This window comes from Gekko japonicus, unplaced genomic scaffold, assembly GCF_001447785.1.
Source record: "Gekko japonicus isolate JY-2015 unplaced genomic scaffold, Gekko_japonicus_V1.1 scaffold3708, whole genome shotgun sequence".
Classification (NCBI taxonomy): domain Eukaryota; kingdom Metazoa; phylum Chordata; class Lepidosauria; order Squamata; family Gekkonidae; genus Gekko; species Gekko japonicus.
The window spans coordinates 16,107-37,497 of NW_015162072.1; the positions used below are offsets into that span (position 1 = coordinate 16,107).

Here is a 21,391-nt window from a genome sequence, read left to right on the forward strand (position 1 = left end):
TATTTTGTTTTAAACATAGTGACATTAAGGTATAATAGGAGCATAGCGGGAAAGGCACTTGGAAGGAACTCCCCTACCACCTCCCAGAGGGTGGGGCCTTAGAGGAAGACCCCCTTTGGAATTTCCAAAGCCACATATAGAGGTGGCAATCCCCAAGAACTCCGACACGAAGATTTAAATTTTGTGGCCGCTGATTATTCTTCAAGAACTCCGCCACGAAGATTTAAATTTTGTGGCCGCTGATTATTCTTTTTATTTAAGAGTAATTAAAAGGCATAATATATTATAGATAAGATATGAGAGAAATTCTTTGGGATAACAATAACTATCATTTTATTAAGTTTGTATAATTTGAGTTGGAGTTTAAGGAAAGAAAAAATAGTGTGTTAAGCGTGCACTGGCAATGACGGGGGGAAATCATTTAGTTTCTATAACCATTATAACTTAACAGCCATTGCCAGTGATATGATGTACAAGAGGTTGTAACAGATTATACAGCATTATAAAAAGTGTGATTTGTGTTGTAAGCATGTGAAAAGGAAAATAAAAAATATTTTTTTAAAAAAATATATAAATGAAGTTGCCTAGTTGGCCTATCAAGGTCAGTCTTGCTCAGACTGACAGCAGCTCTTGGGAGTTTTGGCCAGAGGCTTCACAACAACACCCACTTCCCAGTCCTTTTAATTGAAGCTGTCGGGGATGGAACCTCTGCATGCCAAGCAGAGGCTCTGCCACTGAGCCATGGCCCCAGCCTGCTCTGATCAGTAGCAGCTCTTCTAGGCTCTCAAGCAGAAGTCTTTCTCATCCTATCCTACCTGGGACTCTGTGTGCACCAAGCAGATGCTGTGCTGCCTGGCACCAACCAGGTTTGCATTGGCTGTTTAGTAAAACTCCTGAAGAAAACCGTGAGAGCACGCCCCACGCATCCTGTGCCGTGAAATTAAAAATGAGCCTCTGATAGATGAAACCTTTTCTTAGCATAGCCGTGGGTCAATTCCACACAGGTAATTTGCCCCAGGTTCAATGCTGCTGAGAAGCATTTTCTCCCCTGTGTCAACACAGGGGTTTCCCTGACTTTCCCACAACCATTCCCAAACCTCCTTTGCGCTAAAAGTCTTGGGAAAGAACACTGTAAAGCTTGGATTGACTGCTGCATGAGTGGAAAACTTAGTATTTTCTTGATTCTGTCCATTTCTAATCCCTTTGTTATTTTAAATTAGCAAGTAAATACCATTATAATAACGTTATAAGAATATGTGTAACACGTTCTCCAATTTCCCAACCTTATTTTTTCTTTTAAGTAAGTCTCTACACCAGTTTGGTGTAGTGGTTAGGAGCACAGACTTTAATCTGGGAGAACCAGGTTTGATTCCCCACTCCTCCACTTGCACCTGGCTGGATGACCTTGGGCAAACCTGTCAGGGTGTCTGTTGTGGGGAGGGGAAGGGAAAGGAGTTTGTAAGCCACTCTGAGACACCTTTGGGTAGTGAAGGGCGGGGTATAAATCCAATCTCCTCTTCTTCTTCCTTTCTGTTGAGGAGATATAATGGGGAAATGCATGTTTTCACAATGAAAAGGACTAGAGGCTTGCTTCTTTTTAATTTCTGAGAGCCTGTTGCACATATTAGAACAAAGTTTGAGTCCAGTGGCACCTTTAAGACCAACAAACTTTAATTCTGGGTATAAGCTTTCGTGAATTAAACTTTGTTGGTCTTAAAGGTGCCACTGGATTTAGACTTCATCCTGTTGCTTCGGACCAACACGGCTACCCACTTGAATCTGTTACACATATTGTTCTAGTGTCATATTCATATAATAGAACAAAGTCTGAGTCCAGTGGCACCTTTAAGACCAACCAAGTTTTATTCAGTTGTGCATGCACACCAAACTTTATACTTTGAATAAAACTTGGTTGGTCTTAAAGGTGCCACTGGACTCGAACTTTGTCCCAGTGCTTCAGACCAACAGGACTGCCCACCTGAATCAATATTCAGCAGTGTTTGGGCTGCAAGGATCTTACAAGAGCTACCCACTACCTTGGGAACTGGCAGAGTGATTCATTTGAATAAGGAGAGCAACTGACAGTTTTAGCTGAGGTGGATTAGGAGAGCTCTACCACACCAAACATTTTATTGCGGACTGCTCTGTGCTTTGTGGCGTGCACACCTCTTTGTTTTCATTTTGGACAGCTGTGTGTTTTGCAAGATGATCACGTATATGAGGAGAGCTTTGTTTTCACAATAGGGTGCCAGTACTACTGAGTAAAGCATCTTCTCCCCGAGCTGTGTGCAATCACCATGTAAACAAACGGTGGCCAGGCACACAGCTCGGCACATCACGTGTCTGTGGCTCCCCAGGAGTATCTGGTGCCTTCTCATATAATTGTATCCTCGTCATATGATCAGCTGCGCAATGTCCCTCAGTATTCCAGAATGTGCTGACATATTAATTCGACAAATAATTGGCAGAAGATGGCCATCCACTGATAGAGAATCTGTATTTTCACAGCTTCCTGTGTAGAAAGCAAACTGGTCCCTACGTCTAAGGCAACGTATCTGGGGCTTTCGTCAAGATACAAAGTTTGTCAAGGCAACCCCAAAACTGTACCCCCAAAATTAGATTCTACCATCTTTGTGCATAGTTATTTAAGTAAATTTGCATGATTCTGTAGAAGTTACTCATGAGGAATGGCACAGAATTAGGCAGGGGAGTTTAGCCATTCCTCCTGACCATTGGCAGTCTTAGGGTCAAACTACTTATGCCTCCACACGGCACCCTCAACGAAGCTCCATGTTGGAAGGTGGGATTCTCTATGCCAGGATTCTCCAACGTGGTGCCCATGAGTACCATAACACCCACTGATCAGTGCCGGATTCATGTCTAGGCTAAGTAGGGCCTAGGGCCTCTATGCCGGATTTATGTCTAGGCTAAGTAGGGCCTAGGGCCTCTATGTCTAGGCTAAGTAGGCCTAGGGCCTCTAAATCTAGAGGGCCTCAACAGCCCCCCCAGCAGGCAGTCTCCCCTCTCCCCTCAGCATTCCGAACCACTATACCAAACTGACCCAGCCTCCTCCCTGTCCCATTTCCCAGCTCTAAAATAGCCTTCAGAGCTGCTATTTGCCCTGTTGGGGTAACCATCCACCAACATTTGCTCTTTAACAAGGAATGTGACAAACTTTGCCTCCTCCACAGCACGTGATTCACAGACTGATTGTCAGCATCAAGCGTAACTGTTTGCCTTTGCACTGAGAGCAACCCATGTATGACTTAGTACCGGTTCAATAACTCTGCCAGCCTCGGGCATTTCAGGAATCCTTTTATAGGCTGGGCAAGGAAACAGTTGCAGGGCACGATTCCAAGAGCCTATTGTGGTGTCATGGTTGGATTTGTGACACCCGAGTTCATATCCCCACTGAGCCACAAAGTTTTCTGGACCTTGGATTGTTCACTCTCTTCCTCGGCCTAGAGGAGTGTTTTGATGACAATGGAAGAGTGGAGAACCGTGCTGCTTTAAGCTCCTCGGGGGAAAGGGTGGATAAATAGAATTCCCTACAGTTGGGATGCTGGCGAAGAATTCTTATAAAGGTCATACCCTGCCTTGTTTCCACTTTGGAACTTACGAGGGTCACCTATGGCTGCTTTTAAGAGCAGCCAAAGTAGACACATTGAGAAATCCAGTCATGAACCTGTCACGCCCTCCCTAGTTTGGCCTTAGAGAGAAAGACAGACAGACGAAATTAATTAACAAGGCTCAATTTTAATTGGTGTCCGAGCATTAAGAACATCCTTGTAACTTCTTTCTTCTCTGCTCCATTTTATCACTGCAACAACATCCCTGTGAGGGAGTAGAACAAATTTAGAGTGTTTGTTCTCCTGCTTGGGATCTGACAGATATGAGCTGTCGTGTGCACACCCACACTTTCCCAAAAACATTGGAATGGTAGGTAAGGTTCAAACTTATAGATGGCCTAAACAGCAAATTAACATGTAACGTGATGAAGATGTGCAAAGACAAACTAAATAACAAGCTAGGGTTATAAGGTCAACAGTTGTAGAGCAATAAATATGTCAAAATAGCAGATAACTGTGTAAAGGTAGCTTTTCTAATTGTGGGAAGTAAACTGATACTCCACATTCTGTCCTTTCAGGCGTGGAGGTCACAAGAGCATTTTTTTTCTTTTTTGAGGTGGATGCAGCAAAACATCCCAATAGTCCTTGCATTAGATTCTAATATACTATTCTGAAAAAGAAATACCTAAAATACAGAAGATGTATAGTCCTTCTTGTTGAGAATACATATGTGAGACTGAATGAGTTAGCATATCTGTCAGCTAGCTGCCATGTTTTGCTTGTTCCTGTCTCTGATCCTGGTTTGCTCACTGCTCTGCCGCTTGCAGTAAACATTGCTAGGGAGACCGTGAGAGCCAGTACTGCTAGAGGCGTTATCTGTCTGGCCTTGAGAAAGAGGGAGGGCTTGCGTTCCACCGCTGGTGTGAATCTTTCGGCTCTCATGAGGCACTGCGACTCTCCCGCTTATCATGTATCCTCCCGCTGGGAGAATTCCCGCCCATGTGCTCGAATTTCATTTGCTTAGCCATTTGCCTCATCCTGCTATATGTAAGGATGTTTCCGCCCCATGGTCATTCCTAACAATAATCCTGTGGATATGGTACCAGTTTTGTAATCTAATAAAGCATAACGCTCCCTTGGAAACGTGTGTGGAGATTTACTTGCTGCTGAACTTGGCAGCTGGGAGCAGGGGGTGGGGCTTGTTGCATGTGCCCGCCCCCTGGGCTCCTTACTGCCGGAACTCCGCTCCTGTGCACTCCCGCAGGAAATGACCCCTGTGCAGTAGCCAAATCACTCGCTCACAACTTTAATGCCAGTAGCTCACAAATTTGAATTTTTGCTCACGAGACTCCACAAATTAGAGGGAGCATTGGTGGTCTGAATATGATTCAATGGGGGCAGAATATTGGGCATGCTATTAAATTTGAGCAGTGGGATCAAATATGGAAGAAAAATATTAGGATTACGAAAGCTATTTCGTATAAAGAAAAAGAAACCAATATCCCTTTTGAGTCCTTGGGAGGTTTTTGTTCCAAGTGTTGTAATAACTTGTAATTCAGCAATTTCCCTTTCCATTCTGTTCCTGAAGTTCTTTTGTAATAAAACAGCTCCTTTGAGGCCACCCACTGAATGTCCTGGAAGGATGAAGTGTTCTCCTACAGGTTTCTCAGTCTTGTGGTTCCTGATGTCACATTTGTGTCCATTTATCCTCTGGTGTAGAGTTTGTCCTGTTAGTGCTAGGCAGAGGATCGAAGGGCATTGTTGACATTTAATGGTATATACAATGTCAGAAGATGAGCAAGTGAATGAGCCTCTGACTATGAGGGTCTGACTGTGAGGAAGGTTAGACTATAACAGAGTGACTACCCCAAGGTCACCCAGCAAAATTCAGCTGCAGGGTGGGGGATTTGAACCCGGGTCTCCCAGCTCTTAGTCCAATGCCTTAACCACTCCCGTCCCTCCTACCCCCTGTAGGGCTCAGATGTTTATCTTCCTCCCCCTTTTGGAATGGCCTGTGAATAGCGATGGCAGAGATGAAGCTGGTTCAGCCAGGCCACTCCAGTGACAGCTTGCAGAGGGCATAACATGGAGGGGTGTCGATGCACTGTTGGAGCTTGGGTCACTCCTAACTGCTGCTGATGTCATAGGAGATTACTGGCATCTGCTCTCATCCACTCTCCAAAGCACCCACTTTCTCAAGGGGAAACTGATCTCTGTAGTCTGGAGAGAAGCTATAATTCCAGGGAGACCCCCCCCAGGTCCCACCTGGAGGCTGGCAACCCTAGGCTTGGGACAGTTGAAGCAATACCAGAAAGAGATTGCTTCTTGAGAGGGGTGTTTTCCACATTGGGACAGCCTTGTGTAGTTTTTCCCATAATTGCTGCGGCATACAGTGGGGGTTTCCACACAGTCATGTTTCCCCAGCAGTTTTTTTTCCCCAGTCAGTGATTTATCAATACACTGTTATACCATAATATACATTGGCTTCCTTGAAGCTACAGCATTCGGTTAAAAAAGTAAGCCTCTAGCTCATTTTGTTGTGGACATAGAGACTTCCTCCCCCCCCCCCCCAAGAAGACAGAGAATTCCTTTCCCCCCCCCCAAAAAAAAATAACAGCTGGGATGTCAGAAAACCTGACACGTATTTTGATGCAACTGAAGGCAGAGCTGAGTCTATAGTCTGGCTGTTGGAGGAATAAATTCATACTTAGGCTTGTTACTTAGAAAAGAAATTTGTGCCTGTTAAGTGCTGTCATGCATCTTCCGACTCATGGTGACCCTATGAAAAGGACCTCCAAAACGTTCTTTCGTTAATGAACTGGTAAACTGAGGGCTGTGGTTTCCTTTGTTTTTGGTGAGTATCTGTGTGTGTGTGTGTGTGTGTGTGTGTGTGTGTGTGTGTATTTGGCAACCCGAAGGGGCCCTAGGAAGTCAAGATGGCATTCCCCTGCAGGAAGGACTTCAGAGTATAGTAACATGCCGAGAAGGCCTGCGACCACTGACTGCCGAGTGGAGGAGAGAATGCGCTTGGTGGGAGAGAACCGTGCAAGTAGATCAGCTTTCCCAGAAGGTGATTATAACATAACCTGATAAAACATTTATGAAATGTAAATGGAATTTTGTCACTAAAGCGCTTTTGCTTGCAGGGGAAAATCTGCAAAGAGACTTTTAAATTGCCCGTAGATTAAAATTTGGCAGGACCACCAAAGGCCAGATTCGGGAGACAGTGTGAGCTTGCAGGTTCCCGTTAGCTCCAGACCCAAACCTCTCCCTTCGAGAGATTCCTGCTCTATTTTGGGTGCCCTCTGCTGGTCAGATGTTTTCCTGTAGTCCCTCCTATCTACAGTATCTGAAGAAGCAGGCGTGCGCATGAAATTTTATACCCTCAATTGAACTTTGTTGGTCTTAAAGGTGCCACTGGACTCAGACTTCCCCCCCCCTACCTACAGTGTTCTTTTTTTTCTTCCGCCAGTGGCCAGAGGACAGGAAGGCAATGGGAGATCGAGGCAGGAGATCTCCCACATCCGGTGAGTAAATAGCAACCTATTAGGAAACATCTGGATGTGAGTGAAACCCTGGGTAGGGTTGTCAAATCTGGCCTGGGAAATTTGGGGGGGGGGGCGGGTGCCAGGGGAGTTTGGGAAAGAATGTCACCTAGAATCTATGGTATACCATAGAGCCTGTCCTCCAAAGTTGCCATTTTCCTCAGGGGAACTGACCTCTGTTTTCTAGAGATCAGTTGTAATTCTGGGACAACTCCAGACCACCCCTGGAGGTTGGCGACCATAAGCCTTGGCCATCCAGAAATGGAGACAATTCTGGTCAGAGCAGAAGCTGGGCCATAGAGGGTTATCTGTGACGTAGACCATTTATGTCCCTAACTAACTATGCCGTGGACACACAAAGATTCACACAGAGTCAGCCCATTCCTGAAGGCCTCAGTCCAGTGAAGGCTGCAGCGTGCCAGTCCGGGCCAATGGCCAGGTCTGAATCTGCTCGATCAACTGGGTCAGAAAGCTGCACCACTTCCTTGTCAAGGCTCGAGGGAAGCTGCTGTCAAAACCGTCCCTGGGTGAAGTCGTAGTATTCTGGAAAAGACAAAAGAAAACTGCTGACTTCAGCCCTGCTGGGACATCCATCACGGAGGCTGAAAGCAGTCTGGATCTGCTCCACGGAGATCCGGCATGCGTTAAATATATTTAGCATGATTTAATCAGTGCGGGCAGGAGAGTATATTAAAGTTGGCTAAAAGGATGTGGGAGGTAGTCAAAAGGACCATAGACAGGGTCCTTGGGACCCCAAAAGCCAGCTGTTTAAGAACACCCACAGACAGCATGGAGGAGGAGGAGAAGGAGGAGGAGATTGGATTTATACCCCACCCTTCACTACCCAAAGGAGTCTCAGAGCAGCTTACAAACTCCTTTCCCTTTCCCTCCCCACAACTGCTCGTGAGAGAACATCTCTGAGAGAACTTGTGACTGACCCAAGGTCACCCAGCTGGCTGCATGTGGAGGAGTGGGGAACCAAACTCGGTTCTCCAAATTAGAGCACGTATATATGACTGCAACATCTTAAACAAAGTGTAGTTTGTTTTCTGATCGCCTGGACCAACCGTTTCCAGCCTTTTTGATATGGTAACCCAGAAGTCCAAATTTGCTTGGAATGGAGACCCATCCAGGGCTGGGGCAAGGTTTTTTGGTGCCCTGGGCGAATGATGACCTTGGCACACATCTAGTTGAAGGAGGAGGAGAAGGAGGAGGAGGAGGAGGAGATTGGATTTATGCCCCACCCTTTACTTGGAGTCTCAGAGTGGCTTACAAACTCTTCCCACTCCCCACAACAGACACCCTGTGAGGTAGGTGGGGCTGAGAGAGCTCTTTCGAGAACGACTCTTTTTCAAGAACAGTGCCAGAACTATGGCTTGCCCAAGGTCACCCAGCAGCTGCAGGTGGAGGAGTGGGGAATCAAACCCGGTTCTCCCAGCTTAGAGTCTGCGGTCTTAACCACTACACCAAACTGGTTTTCAGCTTCAGGATAGACAAAAAGAAACACTGCCTTTTATAATAAATTCTTAAGTACATCCCTGCTACTGCCTTCCCACTACTGACCTGAGAGAACTGGGACAGTGTTGGGAGCGGGGCAAGACCCACTTGAAAACAGTCTTGTCAACACCTACCTGAGGCTGGTGGGACATCAGCCGTCACCGTTCCAGTTGCACTTGGTGGCGGGGGTGGAGGGACCACTTGGCTATGGGAACCAATCAAAAGGTAGTGATAGCAAAATTGGGACAGGCAAGTCTGTGTACCCCACCATGGGACTTCCATGCACAGGTGCAGAATTCTGCCTCCCACTCCCCCAAATCAGCGGGCGTGTGTTTTTAAGAGCCAAGGTTCTAGTCCTTATGGCTGTAGAAAAAAACCACCTGTACGCTGTGCAAAAGCTCCAGGAAGAGAAATGAAAGAGGCTTTCCGGAGCTCTATATCATGGGGGCTTCAGAGCTCTGCATAGCTTCCTTTGTAGTCTTCCTTTGTAATCAGCAGAAGAGGCAGCCATTCATATTTTGCACCATATAGAATCATAGAATCATGTTGGAAGGGATCCCCATGACCATCTAGTCCAACCCCCTGCACAGTGCAGGAAATTCACAACCTCCCACACCTGCAGTGACTGCTGTTCCACACCCAGAAGATGACAAAAAGACCTGACCCCAAAGTAGCGATCAGCATTTCCCTGGGTGTGTAAGATACGGCTACAAGAACTAAGCAGTGATGCAACCCTTCCTGCCCTCCTTCTCATGACCTGCCTCAGTTCACAGGATCAGCATTGCTGTCAGATGGCCATCGAGCCCAGGGGTGTCAAACATGCGGCCCAAGGGCTGGATTAGGCCCCCAGACAGCTTCCATCAGGCCCGCAGTGGAACTGGCCATCTCCTGCTGCCAGTTCTGCTGCTGCTCCTGCATCATAGCTTGCTTCGCTAGACTCTCTTAATCACTCGGCCAGTTCATGTTTTAACCTGGGTCCTAGACTCAGAACTCTGAACATGAGATTTCTGTGGTGAATGTCAATAAATCAAAAGTAGGTCTACAGCTTACAGAGCTAATGTTTTAAGCATGTTTTTATTTTAAGTTTTTTAAAAAAACCTTTGTGTTTGTGTCTTTTATAAAGTGTATATCTCCGCTACCTGGCATTACATTTTATGACACACATGGCCTGGCCCAACAAGGTCTCATTTATGTCAGATCCGGTCCTCATAACAAATGAGTTTGACACCCATGATCTAGCCTCTGTTAGAAAACCTCCAAAGAAGGAGAGCCCACCATCTCCCGAGGAACCCTGTTCCATTGAGCAGCTGCTCTAACTGTCAGGAAGTTCTTCCTAATGTCTTCAGCCAAAAGAACCATTGCAAATTTGGAAGTGTTTGGTCTCAGCAACAAGCAAAAACACTGCCAGCACTGGCAGAGAGAGATGCTGATCTTATTCACATAGGCACATTTCACAAGGCTTACTACAGAATTGTTCCTCTTTCTTTGCATGGTGACTATTTTTAATTGGAAGCCTGCTTTTCCACATCAATGATTCTCTGTGTGGTTTCTGGGTACCATTTCCCCCATACTTTCCTTTCCTCAGTCTTCCATTCAGGCTTTTAAAAACTGGAAATTGTTAGCCCGCTATAATGTTTCAACAATCAGTTAATTCTCTGAATTCCCAGTTTTCATTAACAAGAAGAAAGTCTCTACCTTTCTCTTTGCACAGCCACAACAAAAAAGGCTAGATTCTTACTTGATTAAAAGCTAGGAATCAGAGGAAGTAGTAGATCATGCCAGTTGTCATTACAGTGTTAGGAAAGAGCAAGAGTCCAGGAGCACCTTAAAGACTAACAAAATTTGTGGCAGGGGAGGAGCTTTTGGGTCACTGCTCACTTCTTCAGATACCTGAAGAAGTGAGCAGCGACTTATGAAAGGTGAGGTGCTCCTGGACTCTTGCTCTGTCCTGCTGCTACAGACAGACTGACACCATCTTGATCTGTCATTATAGTATTATATCACTATACTGATCAAGCAATTGCCAATTAAAATGCCCTCGACTGAAGCAAGGAAAATAGCACCAATATGGATGAGACCTCTGAAAACGCAAACCTTCCCATTCCCACATGGTGATGATGGTGTACAAAGGTGACCTTTCCAAAAAAGACCCAAAAAGTTTGGAGGCCAAACTGGAGCAAAACCTCTGCGTGGAAGCGACAGCTTGCAGCCAATCCTGTGACATCTTTATGGTCTCAGATTCACAAGAACCGGCCTTATACAGAGCCAGACCCTTGGCCTATCGAGGTCAGAACTGACCACTCTGTCTGGCACCGGCCCTCCAGGGTCAGAGGGAGAGGTCTTCCCCACCATCTGCTAACTAGTCCTTTTAACTAGTGATGCTAGGGATTGAACCAGGGGCCTTATGCACGTAAAGCAGATGATCTGCAGAGTTATGAGGGCTGCATCTTTCCCTTTACACAGCCAAAACAATAAGGGCTAGATTCTTACTTTAGCTGAGCCCTGGCCCTCTGTCAGAGTCCCACAGCAATCCGTTCCCAACAACTTCCATTCAAAAGAGTGAAGTTTATTGAATACAATAAAGGCAGGTCATCTGTGCATACATCCTGTGTTAGAACTAATTGCAAGTGCATGCAATGGGGAGTTATACATAATTCAAAGGAGTCCCCCTGATGGGTCTGGGCCAATCAGGGAACAAGCAAAAGCCCACCTAACCTAACGGGTCTACGTTCTCAGAGAAAGCAGCAACAAGGTACCAAGGTCACCAGCCTAGGCTAGAAGATAAGACGAGGCAGGAAGAAACAAAAGTTAAGATTCCATTACAGCAACATACCATCCATCACCTCACCACCACCACCTCCCACCAGCTATGGCAGCAGCTTAGCTGACACCCTTCAGCCTTTGCATTGCTGGGATGCAAGTCTGAGCGCTACCCCACACACAGGCTCTCTCCCAACCATACTCACTCATCCAGTCTTGCTGCAGGCTGAGGATCTGGGCCCACGTGGCGAATAGTTGGCTGAGGCCAAGCCGATGGCTGAGACTGGGGCTGCCACGCTGTGGGGGGCACAGTGTTAGGGTAGGGAGTGTAATGGTGATGGAAAACTAGGGGTTCTGGGTCATCGTCTTCGTCATCTTCTACCTGCCAAGGGAGATGGGTGACCTGCGAGGAACAACGGAGAGGAAGAAGACCTCAAAAAGGCTGCATCCCAGGGTATGGTTGGGGCACACAATGTGGGAGCCTTGGAGATGCTGAACAAGCCAGGGTCTGGTCAGTGCCTGATCAGGAGCTCCAAGAAAGCCCCATGGACAATCCAGGAAGCTCTCATATTGAGTCAGACACTGCCTGGAATTTTATGGTAGGCAGAATACAAATGGAGTAACGAAACCAATCCCACTTCCCTTCACCATGGGAGCCCTGTATCTTTTTTTCTCACTGGCAGAAAAGTAGTGATGGGAAGAGAGTGGGTGAAGTGTCATACTGGAAAGACCCAGGTTCAAATGCGGAATTCGCTGCCACAGGAATAAACAGCTTTAAAAGGGGATTGGAGAGATACATGGAGGATACTAGCCATGGTGACTGAGGGGAACCTCCACATTGAGAGGCACTAAACCTCTGAATCCCAGAGCCAAGAGGCAGCATCAGGGGAAAGCCTCAGGCTCTGTGCCCTGTTGTTGGCAGTCAAGAGGATATAGTTGCCCCCTGTGTAAGACAGAAGGCTGGGCTAGATGGACCACTGGTCTGATCCAGCAGGGCCCTTCTTATGTACTTATCAGGGAAGGCCTCGGCCTCTATGCCCTGTTGTTGGCCCTCCAGAGGAACTGGTTGGCCACTGTGTGAGGCAGGATGCTGGACTAGATGGACCACTGGTCTGATCCAGCAGGGCCCTTCTTATGTACTTATCAGGGAAGGCCTCGGCCTCTATGCCCTGTTGTTGGCCCTCCAGAGGAACTGGTTGGCCACTGTGTGAGGCAGGATGCTGGACTAGATGGACCACTGGTCTGATCCAGCAGGGCTCTGCTTGTATTCTTAAATCCCCACCTTCACTGATTGACCTTGGGCTTTCTCTCAATCTTACCTACCTCATGGGGTTTCTGTGAAGATAAAGTGGAAGAGGGAAGGGGAGAACATGGATGCTGGCTTGAGTTTCTGGGAGAAAGGGGTGGGGATAAAAATACAACAGAATGGTAGTTTGGATGTGGATTTTGACCTCAAACGTGGGAGGAAAAGGAAGGTGAAGCAATTGCTTCCCCTTTGCCAGTCTTCTGTTCTCCGTGTGCACTTCCCATCATCGCTATTCACATTATTTTTTGTTAAGCTTGCAAGGAGGAATCATGGACCGGCTCACCACATGCAGTTGAGTCTTACAATATTTATCTATTTTGGCTCCTGGTACACCTGATGTTACCTCATATTGAGTCAGATCCTTGGTCTATTGAGGTTAGTATTGTGAACTCTGACTGGCAGCCACCATTCAGTGTCTCAAGCAGAGGTCTTTCCCAGGCCCGTAGCTACAGTGGGGCATTTTGGGGCCTGCCCCCCTGACTTCCTGCCAAGGCCCCCCACCTTCCATCCAGACTCCAGGCCCCCGGCTCTCTGGGCTACCTGGAGGACTCATTATTCTCTGGCCCGCCTGGAGGACTCCCTATTGCTGCCCCTTCCCCAAGCGTGGCTCGCTTCCCCATGTAGGCAGGCAAAGTGCAAACACTGCAAAAATGAGGGTTTTTTTCCCCCCAATTTAATTTTAATTTTATTTTTTATTTTGTGATGTCAGTGCCCCCTGACTTATTTGAACACCTGTGCTATCTTGGCTGGGGGTCCACCAAGACTATACACGAGAAACATGGTCTGAAATCTAGGTCAGTAACAAAGCCAAAGGTCGAATAGCCGGGAAGTCAAGTCAAGATTGCAAGCTTCCAAGGACCAGGAGCCGCTGCTGCACACTCAGAAGCAGGTCTGATTACCCAGAGTTGCTGCCACTGAAGCAGCTGCATGGAGGGTTTGTGAACAGATCCTTCCTTCCCTGGGAGTTGCTTACAGCTCCTCCCGTTGCCTCTGCAGGAGCTGCCGCCTGGCACTCCTTCTTCGCTCCTGCATAGTCAGCCTCTGGCATGCCCGACGTCTGGGGCACTCAGGAGAACTTGGTGGGGAGCCTGGCCTTGGGGTGTCTGCAACTGGGGGTGAGGGTGCTGGGCCAGGCTCAGGAATGATCTCTCCTTCTGGCTGCACCTCCTGTGCAACTGCTGGGGACTCTTCCTCCTAAGGGACTGTTGAGGGTTCTTCTCCTGGGCTGACTCCAGAGGAGGCTGCATTGCTCCCTTCCTCTTCCTCATCTGAGGAGGAGTCAGCCTCAGCTGAACCAGTTTCCATGACAACACCCCCCCCCGAATTACAAAATCCTGGCTACGGGCCCGGCCTTTCCCATCACCTACCCCCCAGTCCTTTTATCTGTTGTGTGGAGAATTCTTGGGAAAGGCAGTCCGTTTCCCTCAGCCCCGTAAAGCTTACGGACTTTCTCTCCCATCATGCCTCATGGCAGGCATTCACTCCATGAGCCTGAAAATGGGAGGGGCTGTGGCTCAGTGGAACAGCCTCTGCTTGGCATGCGGAAGGTCCCAGGTTCAATCCCCGGCATCTCCAGTTAAAAGGACCAGACAGTAGATGGTGGGAAAGACCTCTGCCTGAGACCCTGGAGAGCTGCTGCCAGCCTGAGTAGACAATACTGGCCCTGATAGACTGATGGTTTGATTCAGTAGAAGGCAGCTGCCATGTGTCCATTTACACTCTTGAAATTTAGCATACAGCAGGGCTTTTTTTCCTGGGGGAACATGCCAGAACGGAGTTCCGGAACCTCTTCAACAAAATTCTTTTTTAAAATGTCTAAAAGCTCATGAGTTTTCAGTACACAGATTAAAAACTTCATTTCCCTCTCAAGAGTTCTTGCACCTCTTTTTCCTTTAAAAAAATAAAGCCCTGGCATACAGGGCCCCCGATCACACGCAGAATTTGCCACGGGATACTCACAAATGCCGGCCCGGTTTTACTGGCGCGATCAAACAGACACATCTGGCCAGTGTCCTGCACCTGTCAGCAACCCGTAGCAGTCAGCCAAAGAAGCAGAGTTTAGAAGTACCCGGGAAAATCCACTATCCACTTGTTGCGACGGCCTGCAGTCAGATGCTCTTCCGTGTGATCGCTCCAGCGCACTCCTCTCGCGACCCTGCTTCCTGGTTGGAGCGCGCCGGAAACACCCGGCGATAGAAACAATGCCATCGCGTCTGATCGCGTTGGGGCGTGTCAAATTGCGACGGCGCAAATCACCACACCTCCCCCCTGCGTTTTCCGGCATGTGTGACCGGGACCAGGATATATTTTAAAAGCTTATGGCACAGTCCAAAGCTCTTTCAAGCCCACTGATTTCAAAAGGTGAGAAGTGGAAAGCCCCGTACTTGATGGGATTTAAAAAGCACTTACAGTAGGCTGGCTCATAAACGCAAGGGATCAAGCTTTATTACTCATTTGATTGACCAGCGAAGGACAATTTTAACAGGACATTTGGGGGGGGGGGATTTAGCACCTCAGTTCTAGATACCTACCGGGGCAGCAGATTGGGGCGAGCAGAGCCCAAAGGAGGCCACTGCTGACATGGCTAAGTTGTTCATGATCACCTGGTGCATCTGGGCATTTTGAATCATCATGAGCTCCATCAAATCTGCCCAGAAAAAAAGGACAAAAGAGATAATGCAGCAGAGAATGAAGAAAGGCTGACGACTGACACAAAACGGGAGGGGGGGGAGCGTTTGCAGTCCGCGTCAGCTTTTCATTAAAATGAGGATCCTGGCCAGTGACTAAGGAATTTTTCCACACTGGGTTTTTGCTGCAGTTCAACTTCTTTTTTTCTTTTAAAATATATAAATATATACCAAATATAGCTGTCAAAATATCAACATGGTCCTATCATTTTTTAAAAAAATAACATAAATATATACAAAATACTGCTGTCAAAAATATTAACACGGTCCTATCATCACCACCAACAAAAATATCTCACAGCTATTCTTGCTATTTAATAAGAAAACAATGGTTTATAATAACAATGATTCTCTAATTCCTCAAAATATAAACACCACCAATACCACACAGAAATTGCTCTAAGTAGCTCACAGAAGACCTGAGGAAAAATTCCCTTCTATAGCCTTATCATTCCAAAACATCATGACCATAGCCTACTGTTCCATAAACTTATCTGAAATATCAGAAGAATTTCTTGGTCCCAGTCACACAAGCGGGATGATCCGCTGCAGAAGGGAGGCAAATTAGAGCGGGAGCAAAAAGAACTGCGGGAGTGCGATCCGACGTGCCCCCACGGCTCCGTGCTTCGTGCTCCGGCAGCCGATCACATGTTGTGCAGCAAACTGGCAGTAGCGCGGTTGTGCGCATGCATGGGATGGGGAATGGTGTTGGCTTCGACAGGCTACCAGCGCTTCCCTGACCAGACGCCTGGAGTTGCTGTGCATCATCCGGAAGGTAGTGCTCTGTTGCTAGTACCTTTTAAATGCACGTTTTCGGGCCAAAGGGACGGATCGGGGACGGGTGCGTGACACTTCCCAGATGTTGCAGTGTGATCGAGTCCGCTTGATGTGCCCCCGATCTGTCCCTCTTGCAGGGCAAATCCTCCCGTGTGACCAGGGCCCTTAATATTCTTTGGTGATGCATTCATGTAATAGGGATGCCATGTCCCCCCGGCCGCTGATGGGAAATGGGGGGGGGGAGTAGAGTTGCCCGATCCACGCTGGGAAACTCCTGGAGGATTTGGGGGTTGAGCCTGGGAAGGACAGGGACCTCAGTGGGGTACAAGGCCACAGAGTCCACCCTCCAAAGCAGCTATTTTCTCTGGGGGAACTGATCTCTGCAGTCTGGAGATTAGTTGTAATCCCAGGGGACCGGAAGCAATACGTTCTCCCAAACAGAATTCCTTGGAACTGGAGGGCCTGCAGTTCAACTTCTTAACTATGGCCCCGGTCACACAGGCTGGAAAATGCGGGGGGGGGAAGCGTGGCTGTTTGCCCCAGAGCAAAATAACGCGTGGCCGCCCGATCACACGTCCCGTCGAGGTCCTGTGGTTAGGGCATGAGGTGCCGATCACATGGCTATCCTGCAGCGTGGCAAAGAAGTGGCATGGCGTGATCACACCAGCAATCGCCAGGCGCCGCTTCTGTGGCAAACGGGAATTTTTTTTCTCACCAAAAGGTGAGCATGTGCATGATCATTTGTGCGCATCCTGTGAAGACTTAAAAAAAAAACTAACCGGTTTGCGACGGGACTAGGATGGGACACGATCAGACGCCTGGCCTTGCCCCGCGTTTTCCAGAAACTAGCACATGTACTAGTTTTTACTCCGTATCTTCGGCACGAAGCCATGGGTTAGCCACGGGTGCACTACACTTCCAAGATGTTGCAGTGTGATCGCGCCCGGAAAATCTGCCTATCATCCGTATCTTTAGCGTGGCAAATGCTCTGTGTGAACAGGGCCTATATTGGGCTTTCCTCTCTCCTACAGATGGAACCATTTGCTGGCCGTTGTTCTCTCCTTTGGGGGGAAAACCTCAGGAGTATCTTGGCAGCAGCATGGCAGCGGTGACGGGGTGGGATCAGGACAGCAATAACTAACAAACAGCCCCATCTGTAGGGGAAGGCGTGACCTGATGTGGTTCGGCAGCCCAGCTGCAGCCAAATCTCAGCACAGAAAAGCCCCACGTCAAATGAGGTTCCAGAAGGTCGAAGAGAAAATGAGTACAGACAAGTTCAGAAGGCCGAGCCAGGGACTTCAGTGGAACTTCCAAGTGTGCAGGGTTTAGAGAACAATTATTTTATAAAAAATAAATAAAGCCCAAGCAATCCTTGCTAGTTTGACTTCCTAGCTTTTAACAGCACAAGAGGAACTGACAACGTTCCTTTGGGGAAGGAAAAGGAGCACCCTTCTTTTCATTTTTTCTCTACCTTTCTGGGCAACGATTGGCTCTAGCAGGATGGTGGATGCCTGCAAGGGGAAAATGCTGGTATAGGACTGTAAGGCTTACTTGCACAGGCCAAAATACAACTGAAGAACCATTTGAGAATACAATTAAAGAACCATTTGTCTGTAATGCCAATTCACAGGGTACCGAGGTTGGGAAGCTGGTAGACTGGGGCCCTTTCTGCACTCTTCCTTTAATCCATGCTCACCACAGTGTCCTCCAAGCAATTCTGTACTAAAATCAAATTCAACCTTCTTTAATCCAGGTTTCCCCCCCCCCCATTCTGCACTAAAATTGAGTTCGAAGTTTTTATTCTGGGTCGTCCCCCCCCCAATTCTGCCAGCCGAGTTTCAGCCTGCTGTTGCCCCCGGTTATTTGGATGTTAATTTGCCATGGACTTAAATTGCTTCAACTGGAACACTGAGAAAATCTAGACTGGCAGGCAAATGTGGAAAGGACCCCAGGCTGTGGTCAGACACACCAAATAATCCACTTTCAAGGCACTTTCCAACTGGATTTTGCCAGTTCACACAGTAAAAATCCAGTTAGAAAGTGCATTCAGTCTGTCTGACCGAGTAAAAATCCAGTTAGAAAGTGCATTCAAAGAAGGTTATTCAGTCTGTCTGACAGCAGCCTAAGGCTGCAATCCTATAAACCCTTTCCTGGGAGTAAGCCCCACTGAATAAAATGAGGCTCACTTCTGAGTAGATCTGTTCAGAATGGCTCCCCGTACGCCCTTTTGGCCCCATTGACCTCGGACTGCATGCGTAACATTTCATGGGAAAGCTTTTGAAATCCCCGTGTCAGGCACTTTAAGAAACGACTTGCAGAAGGTGAGGGTCAATGTCTTTCTTGCTTCAATTGGACTGCAGCACAGCTACAACAACAAAAGCTGGAATGGCTTTTTCTAACAGCTTTGCATTGGCTGTTCTCAGATATTTTGTTAATCAGAAGGCCAAAGGTGAACCTTGTGTACAAAAACACCTCTGAGTTGGTGCTCGGATTAATTAACCAACCCTTGGTCCGTGGGCAATGCTGCATCTGTCATTCGCTCCACGTTTTCTCACCACCGAGGAAAAGGTGCAGCTGAAAATCCCATTCAAATACCGTACTGCCGTACTGAATGCAAAGTCACTTCAGTCTATGCAGACGATACAATAAACCGGATGATCAAAGGAAGGTAAAGCAGCATGCAATGCAGAGGAGAATTTCTGTTCCAAGGTGGGTTTGGTGAAACAACAGAGGGAAAAGCCAGGGGTCATTTTGAGGGGGGGATGAGCAGGAACGGCGTTCCGGGAGTAACAAGCCCAGGAGTAGGGAACCCAGGCATGCTTGCATGCCTGTCCTTTGTCAGGAGGTGTGGCATATGCAAATAAGTTATGCTAATGAGCTCCTGCACGACTTTTTCTACGAAATTACCCCCGGGAAAAGAAGAAGAAGAAGAGAGGAAGAGATTGGATTTATACCCCACCCTTCACTACCCAAAGTAGTCTCAGAGCGGCTTACAAACTCCTTTCCCTTCCCCTCCCCACAACAGACACCCTGTAAGGTGGGTGGGGCTGAGAGAGCTCTGACAGAAACTGCTCTTTTTCAAGGACAGCTGTGCCAGAGCTTGTGACTGACCCAAGGTCATATCAGCAGGTGCAAGTGGAGGAGTGTGGAATCAAACCCGGTTCTCCCAGATTAGAGTCCGCACACTTAACCACTGCACCAAACTGGTCAATGCAGCATCGCTGTCTTCCACTCTGGAACAGAATCCATAACACCCCCAACATTGGAATGTAGCAGCTCTCCTTTTCCCGATTTCCCCCTTCTGGTCCTAAAAGCCAGCTCTGGGATTTTCCGCGGAGAAGGCAAAACCCTCTGGCTAGTGGCAGGCATGTTCTTCTTATTTGCTGGTTCCTTACCTTCTCTGATTTGGCCACCTCTGCTGGACGGAGGAAGAGAAGATGGAATCCAGGGAATCTGCTGGAGGATGGTCACCTCTGGCTGTTGGGCAACCTGGGAGGAGAAATTCAGTCCATTGGAGGGAATCCCCAGCCATCTCCCCGACACAACAGCCACTTTTCCCTGGCTTAGATTTTGCTGGCTCTAATACTGAGCGATTCTGCAGCTAGCATTCACTCCACATTTTCTCAACTGGGAGGGAAAAGTGCAGCTCAAAACCACATTCAGATACCTCGGGGCAATGCTGTATCGACTGAACAGTCACCCCTGAACGGCTGTGAAATGGCCATACATCTATGCAGAAGGTGCAGTAAAACCGAATGATCAAAGGAAGTGAAAAGCGGCATGAAATGTGGAGGCTACCATAAAACCCAATGATCAAAGGAAGTGAAAGCAGTGTGGAGTGTGGAGGCTACCACAAAACCTGATGATCAAGGGAAGTGAAAGCAGTGTGGAGTGTGGAGGCTACCACAAAACCCGATGATCAAGGGAAGCGAAAGCGGCATGGAGTGCGGAGGCTACCATAAAACCTGATGATCAAAGGAAGTGAAAGCAGTGTGGAGTGCGGAGGCTACCATAAAACCTGATTATTAAGGGAAGCGAAAGCAGCATGGAGTGTGGAGACTACCATACAACCCGATCATCAAAGGAAGCGAAAGCAGCATGGAGTGCGGAAGCTACCATAAAACCCGAAGATCAAAGGAGGCAAAAGCAGCATGGAGTGTGGAGACTACCATAAAACCCGAAGATCAAAGGAAGCAAAAGCAGCATGGAGTGTGGAGACTACCATAAAACCCGAAGATCAAAGGAAGCAAAAGCGGCATGGAGTGCGGAAGCTACCATAAAACCCGATGATCAGGGAAGTGAAAGCGGCATGGAGTGCGGAAGCTACCATAAAACCCAATGATCAAAGGAAGTGAAAGCAGCATGGAGTGCGGAGGCTACCATAAAACCCGATGATCAAAGGAACTGAAAGCGGCATGGAGTGCGGAGGCTACCATAAAACCCAATGATCAAAGGAAGTGAAAGCAGCATGGAGTGCGGAGGCTACCATAAAACCCGATGATCAAAGGAACTGAAAGCGGCATGGAGTGCGGAGGCTACCATAAAACCCAATGATCAAGGGAAGTGAAAGCGGCATGGAGTGCGGAGGCTACCACAAAACCTGATGATCAAGGGAAGTGAAAGCGGCATGGAGTGCGGAGGCTACCATAAAACCCAATGATCAAAGGAACTGAAAGCAGCATGGAGTGCGGAGGCTACCACAAAACCCGATGATCAAGGGAAGTGAAAGCGGCATCGAGTGCGGAGGCTACCATAAAACCCGATGATCAAAGGAACTGAAAGCGGCATGGAGTGCGGAGGCAACCATAAAACCAGATGATCAAGGGAAGTGAAAGCGGCATGGAGTTTGGAGGCTACCATAAAACCCGATGATCAAAGGAACTGAAAGCGGCATGGAGTGCGGAGGCAACCATAAAACCAGATGATCAAGGGAAGTGAAAGCGGCATTCAGTGCAGAGGGGAATTTCTGTTCCAACGTGGGTTTGGTAAAACAACAGAGGGAAAAGCCAGTGCAGAATCAGCCACTGTTGCAGAGGCTGATTTAACAACAGCTACAGAAAGGATGTGCATCACGTTGGACCTCAGGGGAGGGGAAGCACCCCTCCCCCAGCTGTGTTTACTTTGCCATCCTAGGCCTAGTGGCTTCAATGGACTTAGACGGGTTTAGTTCAGCTCAGGAAGGTACTGAGAATCTCCTCCAGCCATGCAGGGCTGTGCTGCTCTGAGCAAAGAGAAGTCGGTTTAGCCCAG

General features: G+C 47.9%; 1 protein-coding gene across 1 annotated transcript; it reads right to left on the minus strand.

Moving 5' to 3' along the window:
- Positions 1 to 7,602: 7,602 nt before the first annotated feature.
- On the minus strand, positions 7,603 to 19,602 carry LOC107105633 (proline-rich protein 29-like). The gene is made up of 5 exons (XM_015405633.1): positions 19,537 to 19,602; positions 15,209 to 15,324; positions 11,578 to 11,774; positions 8,746 to 8,816; positions 7,603 to 7,657 (listed from the first exon to the last, which is right to left on the minus strand). Exons 2-5 carry the CDS (start codon positions 15,317 to 15,319, stop codon positions 7,626 to 7,628), a joined length of 411 nt encoding a protein of 136 aa, XP_015261119.1. The 5' UTR covers positions 15,320 to 15,324; positions 19,537 to 19,602; the 3' UTR covers positions 7,603 to 7,625.
- Positions 19,603 to 21,391: the final 1,789 nt, after the last annotated feature.

Coding starts and splice junctions, on each gene's coding strand:
- LOC107105633 (XM_015405633.1), bottom strand. CDS start 15,319: ATGGAGCTCATGATGATTCAAAATGCCCAGATGCACCAGGTGATCATG. Junction 8,817..11,577: donor CCTGCAGCAAGACTGGATGA/GTGAGTATGGTT, acceptor TGGTTCCCATAG/CCAAGTGGTCCCTCCACCCC. Junction 7,658..8,745: donor TGATGTCCCACCAGCCTCAG/GTAGGTGTTGAC, acceptor TGTCTTTTCCAG/AATACTACGACTTCACCCAG.